Source organism: Opisthorchis viverrini (genome assembly GCF_000715545.1).
Source record: "Opisthorchis viverrini unplaced genomic scaffold opera_v5_322, whole genome shotgun sequence".
NCBI classification, from domain to species: domain Eukaryota; kingdom Metazoa; phylum Platyhelminthes; class Trematoda; order Opisthorchiida; family Opisthorchiidae; genus Opisthorchis; species Opisthorchis viverrini.
Window position 1 is genome coordinate 422,283 of NW_008751975.1, and position 12,738 is coordinate 435,020.

At 39.7% G+C, this 12,738-nt stretch overlaps 1 protein-coding gene across 1 annotated transcript; it reads left to right on the plus strand.

Moving 5' to 3' along the window:
• Positions 1-2,185: 2,185 nt before the first annotated feature.
• On the plus strand, positions 2,186-5,161 carry T265_09932 (hypothetical protein; the record flags this gene model as incomplete). Its single annotated transcript, XM_009176155.1, has 3 exons — positions 2,186-2,346; positions 3,114-3,272; positions 4,356-5,161. The coding sequence occupies 3 exons, from the start codon at positions 2,247-2,249 to the stop codon at positions 4,493-4,495; spliced, it is 399 nt and encodes a 132-aa protein (XP_009174419.1).
• Positions 5,162-12,738: the final 7,577 nt, after the last annotated feature.

Below are 12,738 nucleotides of genomic sequence, written 5' to 3' on the forward strand. Positions count from 1 at the left end.
ACAAAAAAATTGCTTGACTTTCTTGAACACATAAAGGTCTTCTAGGGCGTTCTTTAATGTTAGGGCCACTCTGACATATTTGCTTCTGAATAATACTACTGGTGAAATAGTCAGACACCGTCATATACTGTCAAATATGTCGCCGTCAAACTCAGGCAGAAGAGGATCAGAAAGAACGTAGTCGATAGAAATGCTGAGAGATTCCCAAGCGAAACTACATGCAGTGAAGTTGTTTAGGAAAATCGAAGGCGAGCTAAGATGAAAAACCTCTATTAGGCTTTGTGCAATTGCCATTTCTTGTCTGCACTCGTCAGTGGGGTTTATTGGGGGACGTAAACCGTGTAAATGACGGACCATGGCATTATATCAAATAAAAACGTAAGCTAATCTTATTGCAACTCATCAACAGATGGACTAGATGCTTGCAGATATTTGTCTAAAACGGAGGCAAAATTACAGGACTCTTTTTCGGAGTAAAAGTAGTCAACCGAAACTAAAATACATTTTTCATTATCTTTGGATTACAGTTCACTATTCAACTAAGGACCAACCGGAAGTGACATGGAGAATGAAAGTCACAGGATCCTAAAATTTGCCAAAGTGGGTCACAGTATTCGTGCATATCGTTTATGAACGCGGAGCTCAGTTTGTTAGTTTGTGCCTGTAGTGCAGCTAAAGTACATAGTACCATTGAATTTAGCGCATTGCCTACATTAAAAAACAGGCAATAAACTGAACATGAGGCTTTATATCTAGATAGACAATAAATGGGAGATTTTAATAGTGGGCCCCCCTTATGTCTTGAATCTCGCTGTTGACTGTGAAGTCGACATTTAATCAGATAACCGATGAGTTGCAACCTCCACTGTAGGATTGCATCAGTGTGTATGTATCCGTTTGTATACCCTAGTAAAGCAAGCCATACCAGACAATCGACTGTATAAACACTCGGACGCCTGTCTGATCACCAAGTAAATAGCCCCCGAAAGAAACTTGGTACTTGGTTACTAGGTATGCTATAAACTGGATTTATGTGCACGAAAGAACCGTAGAGCATCACTGTTTACCAATATTCCAAACACAACACCAACAGCATAAAAACTTATACATTTGGTTAATCGCTGTTTTGCTTCACATCCGGCTTTGATTTCAATATTTTCCACAAATTTATCAAATGTTGTTTGTTATACCTTTTTTGTCTAGCTGTTTTCGCTGCCTGTTTCTAAATGTAGTGCTAATCTCGTTAGTTACCATGTCTTACAAATCATAACACACTCTGGCTTGAATCAACAAAACAGTTTCTTCAACTGCATCTAGGAGTAGTGGTCTGCTTCATTCTGATCTGCGCATTTGACTAGTTGAACTACTGATCCTCGCAGTCGAAAAATGTCTGCGAAAACTAAATTTTCTTCTTACATGTATAACAATCTATAGCACCAGAATGGTGAACCAGGCTGGACTAGTGGATACCAGAAAACAAATATGTAAAATCAGAGCCGCCAGAATTCATGGGTGCGAATTCAACAATTTGAAAGCTAAACACCCGCAAAATCACCTTAAAATATTAACTTTAATCAGCGATATGCACCACGCACCACCATATCTTGGAGAAAACTGTCGAAGACGGTTAGAACCGTCATCGCAGCGTAAGAATACGAGCCGTGTTCAACAGCCACTCATATATGCACTGATACTCAAGCGACCGCCTAATCAAGTGGCATTATCACACGTGTTAATTTTGGCTATTATTAGTTGGTACTCATTCAGCGTGATAAACGACTGTTTTCTCCTTTATGTGTATACATGCATAATTGTACATGTATGCGTATAATAGGTCTGGTGTATGGATTCAAACATTGATATATACCCAATCTACGTCCTTCTAAATGGTTCTGATTCAGAGTGGCAAAAATGTCAGCGAAACGTGCGATGTTTAGTCCACCATTTATGAACTGCTTGTTACATTAAATACTCAAAGTGAAACGAGACAAACGTCTGGTATGCTGAGCTGTGCACGTTTATCCGCCAATTCCGCTTGCACGCAAGCGCTCATGAGAGGTGTGTCGACTGGTGTTACATGCTAGGGTGACTAATCCTGATTGTGTGTGTAGGTCAGAAGACACCTAATAGCAGACTGCTAACGAAACTGAATGGTATAAAATTTCAGAAGACGGCCCTGTGTGAAGAATTTCTGCTTTGTAATCTGGTTTTCTGGTTCTTTTTATTCGCTAGGACATTTCACCAAGATGGGTGAACAAATGTCTTTGAAAATCGCCTACGTAATCGCGCTGGTGGTCGCCGCAGTTTTGGGCATAGTGGCTCTTGGACTTAATGACAATTTCGGAAGTAAGTTAAACCATTTTCCTAAGTTTAGTATCAAATAACCTTACATCAGCTACACCAGGGTGCATAGTTCCTTCATTATCGCTCATATTCAAAAGTGTAAAAGTGGACTTGATGTAATCCGTAAGTCATGCTTGACAGATCATTCTCCTGAGATAACAAAAGCTATATATTGCCTGTAGAGTAGGCAACTTAATCTTTCTCATTTTAGTTTGGTCAAAAATGGAATAGAAATCAATATCGTCTTGTGTTGACCACCAAACTTTACACTATTTTTAATGCAGCTATATTTCAGAAGTAATTTAAATTATTCTAAAAACATTATTCAACCCTATCTGTGCACTTAATTGATTAGTTAGTAACTTTTCTTTGGTACGAGGAGGTTTCACGTGAGCTTCGCTATGCATGTTGTATTAATCAACTGCAAAATCTTATTCCTCTGCACGTATAATGGTACATGCTGATTACACATGCCAATACGGTTATCGGGTTATTTTTCTGTTGGAACGGTTATACGGATTCAGATATTTCTAGTTTAGGGTGCATCTTGAGGTGCTTATAGACTGGGATTAAAATGAAAGTGAAACTAATGTTCCGTTGCCAGTAATGTGTAGACGACAACCTTAAAAGCAGAATAAGGGATGAATCACATTTATGATGACGTTGAAAATCGCCATTTCACGTATACTACGACAAAGATCACTCGGTTAGCTTGTTTTAATATACCGTTTAAGGATCTAATTACACTTTTTTCTCTTCTTGTTATTCAGAGAGTTCAGTCAGCAGAATTCGGTGCTCTGACGCCTTCACAGTTATTGGCGTTATATTGCTGCTAGGTGCGGCGATTTTATTCCTAGTTATCATGTTTCTCAAAACGGATGCAGCGCGGATTATCTTCATCGTGACTCTTGTTGTCGCGGCAGTTGGACGTGAGTGCAACTAACAATTTGAGAAGTGAGGCTTTAGGACTATACGCTAGCGTCATAAAAGAACGGCCAAAATTGTAATGATGGAGCATTATAGCACAATGCTTATCCGAAAAATTTTAGTGTGCATTTCGATAAACGAGCAACACGAGAATCGGTGTGCAAGCCTTAGTAGGAGCAAAAGTAGACCTGTCAAGGTAATTCAACCGCAGCTCAATCGGCTAGTTGTCTAATATGAAAATTTATGGGAAGGCATTTTTATTTTTCCCGGTTTTCCTGTTTTAGATTGTTATCAGCTCTACACACCAGTAGGTCCTTACATAGCCCAAATTCGGCCAAAATTCACCCACCGATCTTCCCGTACTTGACTAATGTTTCACGATCAGAATGGAATTCATCCTTAGCTGAGCTACCTGAAATCCGACCATATCAAACGTTGGAGGTTATCTCTTTTGAATTTGAATTACGAACTGTGCTTTCGACATTGCATGTTTCAAACGGCTTTTCATTCAGTGTGCATGCGAAAAATCTCGAACATATTTCAGTCAAAGGCTGGCGTCTTTGGCAAATCATTATCTTTTAATACTGTCAGCTGACCCAACACACACTTTACACACGCAGTATATCGAGTTAAGTTAACTCGGTCTGTGTAAGGAGTCCGATATTATATTATGTTCCCTTGAGCAGGATGTATTTCTACATTCATCAGGGGAATTACAGGAAGTTTGACAACATGCAACAGACAGCCCTAATGCAACCAGGTATATGAGGCTCTCAGTAAGAAGTGTGGATAAAACAGTTATAGTGATCACGCGCTTTTGGGTTCAAGTATGGCGAAGAAAAAGGCAAAGTAGAAGCGCCTGGTGATGAAGTAAACCATTGGAATACTGCAGTCTATACTCTAACGGTACAAACTGTGAGAACTTTATCGGCATTTTGTTAATAGCTTCTTAAATGGAGTAATTTGCTTCATTTCGCTTCAGTGGATATTAGTCAATTTGAAGTATAAATTCACACTTTCGCCGCATAACGAACCATTCTGATAGATTACCTTACCTACTGTTTCCATATTGTTTCTTCTTACAGTAATCAGCTACATCATCGCCTGTGGCTGCTTGTTTCAGGGAACACCCGGCTATCCATCATGGCTATTATCGGCTTTGTGGGTATCAATCGCAGCAGTTGCAATATCGATTACCTTTATATTCAATAACCCACTCGAATAATCCCAATCTACCATAAAGTTCGTCGTAATTTTCTTGTTGTTTTTCGTCAATTTATTTTGTGCTAGTTTGGCTACGTCAGTATCTGTAAGACAAAATCACCACTTGTTATCACTTGCCATTTTCGCCGGTTAGGCAGCAGCTTCTCGCCCTAGCAGTTCTTCTTTCTGAAGCCACCGATTCTTGAAACATTTAAGCATGTAGTCTAATATGAAACCGAAGAGTGGAAGACCATCGGTGTTTATATGTATGGAGTTTCCAAACATAAGCATCTATGAAACTGAATCACTCCACTGTTGAAAAGCGTATAACAGATGAAGGCGAAAATCTAGCAGCAATTTTAGTCGCGCCATCGAGTTGGTGCTATTGGCTGTAAGGAACCAAATTGGCTTTTCTTGAAAAACTTATTACGTCATGATCAACGGATTCATGTAAAGCGCTTTCGAACCTTCTGTTCAAACCGTTTGAGATATATTCATGCATCTTTGAAGCGATTGTTTTCTTGGGTCTGGTGTGGTTATTCTGAAGATAAAAAGCGTTTTGGATTCTCTTTTTGAACTAAAGAATTCTAAACAATATTCGTGTAACTTGTGTCAGAAATTAAACCTGATGCACCGAAAATCAAGTGAATTTTTGAATGAAATTTACTTTAAGGGAAAATAAAAGTCACTTACGGGGAAATATAATAGATCACCAGCTTTCACGACTGAGTCCAGTGACCTAACATTGATTGGCGGTAGCAAAATTTATCTATGAAAAAACAGCAAAATGGCGCGGTTTTCTTTAAAAAGTTACTTTCACTGGAGAAGTAACTGCGCACAAAAAAGCGCGAAACGTTAAACTTAAATCAGAAGTAGAACCACGGATCCGGAGGGGTACATTTGGATTCACTTTTGCACAAATGATGCGACACTTAATAGATATATTTTTGTAGATGAGGTAACTGAATTACGCGAATACTTTCCAAGAGGTAGCAAAATTTAAACGGCAATTATTGAAGCTGAATACCCAGTTGGAAACTAGCTTTTTAAAAGTTACTAGCGGATTCAATCCAATTTTCATGTAAATAACCTTACTCGGAGGTCCTCAGTGATGAAATATTCGGCACAAATCCAGTCATATCTCGCTGCCTTCTTGCCGAACGTATCTACACAGATTTCTCGTGACTTACATCAGTCATGAATCAGAATCGCGTCCTGGGACGTCCGATTTTGGGTAAAAGCCCACTGGCGTTTTCCTCATCGCTAGTCTGAGTGTTCTTATACTCAGGTACCCGGCAAACGAATCGACTAATGTAAAACGAGTTGCACTACTGAAGACATGCGAAATACACAAAAGCTGCATTGAAAATACCTGCAAAATTGACCAGCTTTTGCACCAAATTCGATACGTGGTAGTTCAGTTTAATCTGGCATTGATAGTCTGGAGTAAGGAAAGCTGATCATAGTCCTTATCATCTCATTGTAAGGCAAATGGCAGAATAGAAATAAGATAAAGTATGCATTTTTACGATTTGAACGCCCTCTTATGAGGAGTAAAGCGGGTAGATTTCAGGCTTGGTGACTCCATAGAAAATGTTTTTCCAAAGGCTAGCAATATTTTCTTGCGTAGTCATTCCACCATACGTTTATAATCTTCACGACAGTAACACTTCCAGAAATTTGCCTTGTAGTTTGGTTTCCCTAATTGTAGGTTGATTCCATTGAATTACAGTTAGCCAAACCATACAAGTAATTTTTGGACACGGTGGCATCTGGTTCAAAATATATAGAGAAGACAGTATTTATACACTATCCACCACATAATAACTAATACCTATAAGCTCTCCATTAATCTAGACATCATGACGAGCACTTACGATTTTTCGCCGGCAGTCATCCCCGCAGCTAGAACAGAGGTTTTTAAAGTGTAAAAAGACGACGGAGAAAACATGGATAAGCCCCTGAATGAGCACGTTTCGTTTTAGTTCCCTTGATTTGTGTACCATATTAAGTTAAAATGTGTCGAAGTGTAGTCAGGTAGTATCCAAGAGGACTTATACAAGGGTGTTTCTTCTAGGCACTCATGTTCGAATTAAATCTCTACGGGCCCTCGTGTTTGTGGGATCTGATAAGCCCTACTTATTCCATCAAGTCACTCACAGATTCATTAAATCGGTTGTAACGAAAACCTTCAATGTGCTTGGGAAGTTCACTGGAGACGAATGTGATTTTATTATTATTATTGCCAACTGTGAAACTAACGGGTAAGCGAAAAAAGTGCTATTTCTATAAAACAAAACCAAGAAGAATACACAACACTGTTTGCAAGCTGATTTTAAATGGCTTCACCACAAAACTGCGAGCGAACACTCAAGCAAGCTGCAAAAAATGTGGTGCTCATGAGAGGCTTCAGAAGATAGAAACGGTACTTTTGTGTTCGATGAGGACAAAACAATTCGGTGTCAATATAAGAAGAGGCACAAGTGGTCAATTAATCACAGTACCTTAAACGTCGCAGTAGGTCGAATCGACTGATGCGAAAAACGACTATTGAAAACTGACATTTTTGCTTATGGTTACATTCACTTAAGCTGGATTAAAGCTGGCTTGACTTGTTGCGGTTTTCATTTTGATGAACTAGTATGCTCCAGTGAACGTATAGAATTATTAGCCCGGAATAAATATATTCGTTAAGGTGGCACAAAATCTGTTCCCAAATACAAAGCTTTTTCACAGTACGAAACTACAACAGAGTTATACTTGTGGTAAACCGTTAATAAAACGGAGACAGCAAAAGAGTCTAGAAACCGACCTTACTTGATAACTGTTACATCAAATGCTTTATCCAAAATACCGAGATAGATTTGACTGCTACTGCCAGATAGAACCGAAGCCTAATGAAGTCCCATTGAAAGGCTGTCATATATATTCAAACGCAGTACACTATCAATAACGGCAGTTATGAGTTTTAGTTTTCTGTTGATGTGTCCAAGAGTAACACCATTCACCTTACTGCAGATTGCAATAAAACATCTGTGGTTTTCACTCAAGGTCTGTGCCTGTCTGCGAAGCCGCTTCTCCAACGAAGGACTTCCTCGGCCTTTTTGAGGCACATCGGAATTAGGCAATGAATCAATCCGCAGGGCGAAATAGTTGGCCAGGAGGTTCAGATCTGCATTGTAGCTCATAGACAGAGTTCAGCAATATTTATCCTTGGATAATGGAAGAAACCTCACGTGATCATGTTTCTCACTTCCATCGGGTGACAACTTCTCAAATGTAAGGTTCACTTTTGGTGTGAAATGTTCTCGTCTGTGTGCTATTTGTGTTGCTCAGCCACTAATTACAGGACGGGATCTCAAATAAAAGTTGCCAGATATCCTCGCACTATTGTCAAATCTATAAGTAGCTCAAAGGAAAATACGTTCACGTGACTGAAACATCCATGCGATAAGCCTCCATTAGAAAGATCCCTCAAAATCTGTGACTAAATGATTTAGATCCCGTAATTAAAGGATGAGTGGCGCTTCAGTGCGAGTAAGTGCAAGCCAGTCGCAAAGCTGATCAGTCATATTTGGTGGAACGGTTGTTTACTGCAATATCTTGTAGGTGCAAAAAAAGGCTTAATTTGTGTTGGACGCGCAAAACCAATCACTCCCTACAAGTTTTAAACAGCTCTGCATTAATTTTCAGCTTTCCAGCGTTGGCCGGCTTTGATTACAGAACGAAATACCAATTGAAAATTGCCTAATTTCCCCGCATCTTCTTCAAATGTATATTTAAATTGCAACTATTAGGCTATTGTAAGCCTTCATCTTGTCAACAAACTTCATCTATATATTTGTAATGTACTACTCATAAGGTTGCTGAAAATCCATCGAGTGTATATTCGCAAGCTTTCTCTAATTCATTTCACCTGATGACTGTGGTTCATTTCTTTGAGTTCAGGCAGTCATTCATACTTATGTTACGCCTTCAAACACTCTGGATTGTGGGATACGGTGAAGTCAAGATACTTTATTTATCTGTTAATTTTTATTCATCTGTGTGAAAGGTAGTGACACCAACCCCTGAATATTTCGCTGTCTTTTGAATGTTGTCGCATGTTTAACATCTTTTAGCAGTGGTCCAGGACGAAAATATGTTTCACAGACTCCTTTGACTTGGTGAGAAATTTTAACCAACTGCCGGCATCTCTCCACCAACGCCTTTCAAGTTCTCTGAACATAATGATGAGCATTTGTTTGTAGTTAAACACTGCATAACCAAATTCAAGTCGGGAGTGGATCTGAGATAGTTGGCGCCCGGTCTTACTACATTGTTTATTTTACCTATTATGAGTGATTGTGATTGTTCTCGGGCCAGGATGTTCTAAGAACCCGTAAGCTTACCTTAGGAGTGTTTCCGATGGCCTAAGAAAATAACTGTCAGTGATCTGACTAGCTGAATGCGTATAGGAATGAGTTCCCGGTATTTGACTGCGAAAACTCAACCGGTTGAAAATAAAGTAATTTAGGGAGTTGTACGGATTCACTACCTTGCTCACTCGGCAAAAAGCGAGTGTCAACCTAAGCACGTCTATCGGCTTACCGAAGATTGCATGAATATCATAGCGGGAGCACAATTTGAGCACTCCGGAAGACGTACCGTAGCGGCGGATCTGATTAGTGTAAGTGACGTGTATACAGCTATAGGTAAAATCATTAGGCTGTTCAATTCACATGTTAATATATTACTCACCGTTGCCTAATTATTCATCAGAGAAGTGAAAAGAATTATGCGTAGGTTGATAAAATCAGTAAGTGCTTGCACTCTGCTTAGTACGTTAGCCCATCGGCGTTTCAGAAGCAACACACCCTTCAACCTTACGTCACAGAAATTTCTGCGAAATAATATCTGTTGCAACATGTTAGAAACCAAGGTACCTTCGATTTATTGCGTGTTACGGAACACGTACCTTGGAGTTTGGTAGGAGGATAGACGCGTGATTTGCGTTAAAACTTGGGGCGATAAAACGTCTGTCTCGCAATGTTGTTCAAAACACAAGGAACATGCAACTATCCTATTAAACAAACTAGACAAGTGTTTGTTTAGGACAAAACCAAGTTAAACCAGTCATAGTAATGTATTTGAGTGCCCCAGATGAAACGTCTGAAATATACACACACAAGTTACGATTAGTCGTGTGTAGCCAGGCATTCTCTAATATCTTTTGACTGCGAGCTGTTGAATGCGTTGATAACTGATAACAATGACCAATGTAATTAAACTGGTTTACGGCTACAGCTAAGAGACCTCTTTTTGTAGCATCACTTTAGCAAAAGCTTAAAAATATCTGGTTGTTCTGTTGAAAAGTTCAATCTACTTTACTGGGTAAAATACCGTTTTGACTGCTGGGGAAGTAATGAATAACGTGAGCCACAACACATTGACACCAACGTACCGATAAGTTACCATTATCTATGCAGGATATGTTTACCACAAGGGTTTCGTATGAAACTCGGGTGCCTCATGATGGTTAAACAAGAACTTTCGAGGCCACTGTAACAACGCAAGAAATAAGACTCCATTGGCCCACTTCCTCATATGGTGGTTTACTGCTTAGCCTCACTTGCTTGCAAATTCATCATTCAAAAAATGGAAACCGTAAAACCTTGCGGAATTTCACTGCGCCGAACGGATGGAATTTGATTCCACTGTGTGTCATGCCATGTGATATTCACAGCGAGTATACATGACTGTCATGATTGCTTAATAAACAGCCGATCGTAGCAAATATTCACTGGTTCTGAAAAATGTCTGCGCCTCTGTAGGACAAGACAACAATGTATTCTTTTTAAAAGCACTACACATAGTAATGTAGATAGAACTCAGCTGGCCGCAGCCACTTCTGGGAGTCTCCTATATTAAACAGCTTACGAAACATCATGCGGTCTACCTTTCTAATTTTACCTTTACGTTATTTCATTATTGTTTGAATTCTCAATTTAATATTTGACGTATTTGCTGACGAAATTAGGATCAGTTTAGATTTTCTGCGCTCATAATTTCTGGAATAATACAATACACTTTGGATTGGTTCACAGATCTAAGTCTAGCCCAAGCTAAACACAACGATAATCAAATTAAGCGCATTCAGACACATTCAAACACATTCAGTCACCAGTCCCTTATATCTATCAACATCGTCATCATTAACAATCGCCATCAACATGACATCGTTGCTTTGTTGTCTTTTGCCATAGGCGCAAATCACTGTTATTTTTGAAGAAAAATGATGGTAGCTCGCGGTTGTGCATAACCACCAACCCATTGCCACACACCACTACGCTCCCTAACAGAGCAGAGATGATGAAACCTTTGCCATTAAATTGCCTAGGTCAGTGGAAAAAAAAACAGAAAAAAATCACAACCATCTAAATTTTGTCCGGAAACGTAAATCAACCGATGCTTAAATGTTGGGAAAACTCTTGAGCTGTTTGGGAATGATCACCACAGCGCATTAGCAAGTTGGTAGGTTGAGACGAACTTGCGAGCCCACGGCCAGCAGTTGAGATAAAACGGTCAGTCAACCAGTGACTGCTTAACCAGGAATTCACTGAAAGGATTCACCTTATGTGGTAACGAGTAGACTGGTTGCTAGTGTAACAACTTTTCACATCCAAGGCTTACCCTTCCTGTAAATTATTCTCCCTTCCGTTTCACTTATACGAAGAGGATGATTTGCATTTCATCCTTTTTGAGGCCATTCAGCTATTATGCTTCACAAATCGGGTCTTGGTTGTATATTATATTCTGTTTGATTCCCATCGTTGCTGGCGCGTAAAACCGCATGAGAAATTCACCAAATACATTTCGGGAAAAGTGGTGCCACAATGGAATCCAATCTCCTCATTTTTGACCGATTTCATTGCCATTAAATTGATAGAGCGTACTCCGGGTGTCAAGAATCCATGTGTTCAGATCCGTTGGAGAAAGTGCCTTATTCACCCGGAATCCGGAGGTTACATTCTTACCACTTTTAAAGAAAGACAAGAAAAAATAGAATTATTATTAGGAGAGTTGGCTAGGTTCTTCTGGTCTTTCACAATGTGATTCGCGTCCACAAAGTACGGCTGCTCCAAACATGTACTGGGAATTCAAGCAATGGTATTGACTATATGTGTCTCGGGAGATATTCTATCTCTGATGGAAGCGTAACGTGCTAATTCAATGCACGGACCCGAAGGTTAGAATTGCGCTTGTCAGTTTTCACCTTTTCGATGTTGAAAGAGCGTAGTACTAGACCTAACAGGAAGTGTGCTCTGGACTACAATCTAATGTGTATTGTCGTACAGCTGTAAGATGCAGCAGGACCTGAGACCTCCTCACGTCTTTAACCGACGTTGTTTGAGATGAAACTATAATAGCCTGGGACCAGGTGCTTTGGAATGACATAATCATGCAAAACTTCTTTAAGGAAGCAGACTACACTTCATTCACAGAATGCGCCCAGCAATACAAGCCAAGTTGTCTGGGTCATGCGTTACGTGGATAAACGCTGTCTTCCGCGTCTAATTCGGATTTACAGGAATCCTGAGGCATAAATAACGTGAAATAAAAGATGAAAGTGAAGGGTTTGAGAAACGTTTGGGCGCCTTTGGTGATGTTTACCATCCACGGTGGGACCCATGTGCTTTTCTCCTTACGTTTAGCCAGACTTAATGAATTCGGTGGCCTGGTGTTTTGTAATCCGCAGGTTTCCTCTCAGTATAAGGCTATGACCAAATATGTCTGCACATCAGCAGAGCACCATTCGGGTTTGTTGTCGATGATAAGAGAGAAAAGCCGTTGTTTAACTTAGCAATATCACTACTTAAATCCAACCTCTTGCATTTTAAGTGCTGCTAGAGGACAGACAGCGTTTTCCACTCCGGCTGATCGCAACACAAAAAATTACGCGCACACAGATTAAAATCGATCGAAACTTCATGGAGTAGCTGCTTCATGCGGCAGTTTGGTTGCTGTGTTGCACATCCATCTAGATATAAGAGCTTGTTTTGGAAATTCTCTGTCATGTTATGGTTAGATAAATAATCGGGCGATAAATACGAATACTGAGCAATCCAATATTTTCCCTTAATTGTTAGTCTGTAAGGAAGCGCAGTTTATCTTAGTTAACAGTTTTTTTACCTGCAGTACATGCATTACTTTCTACTACTCAGTGTCAAAAACACAATGAGTAGAACCGCTTGAAAGTATATTTCTATAACTGGAAAAATCTTC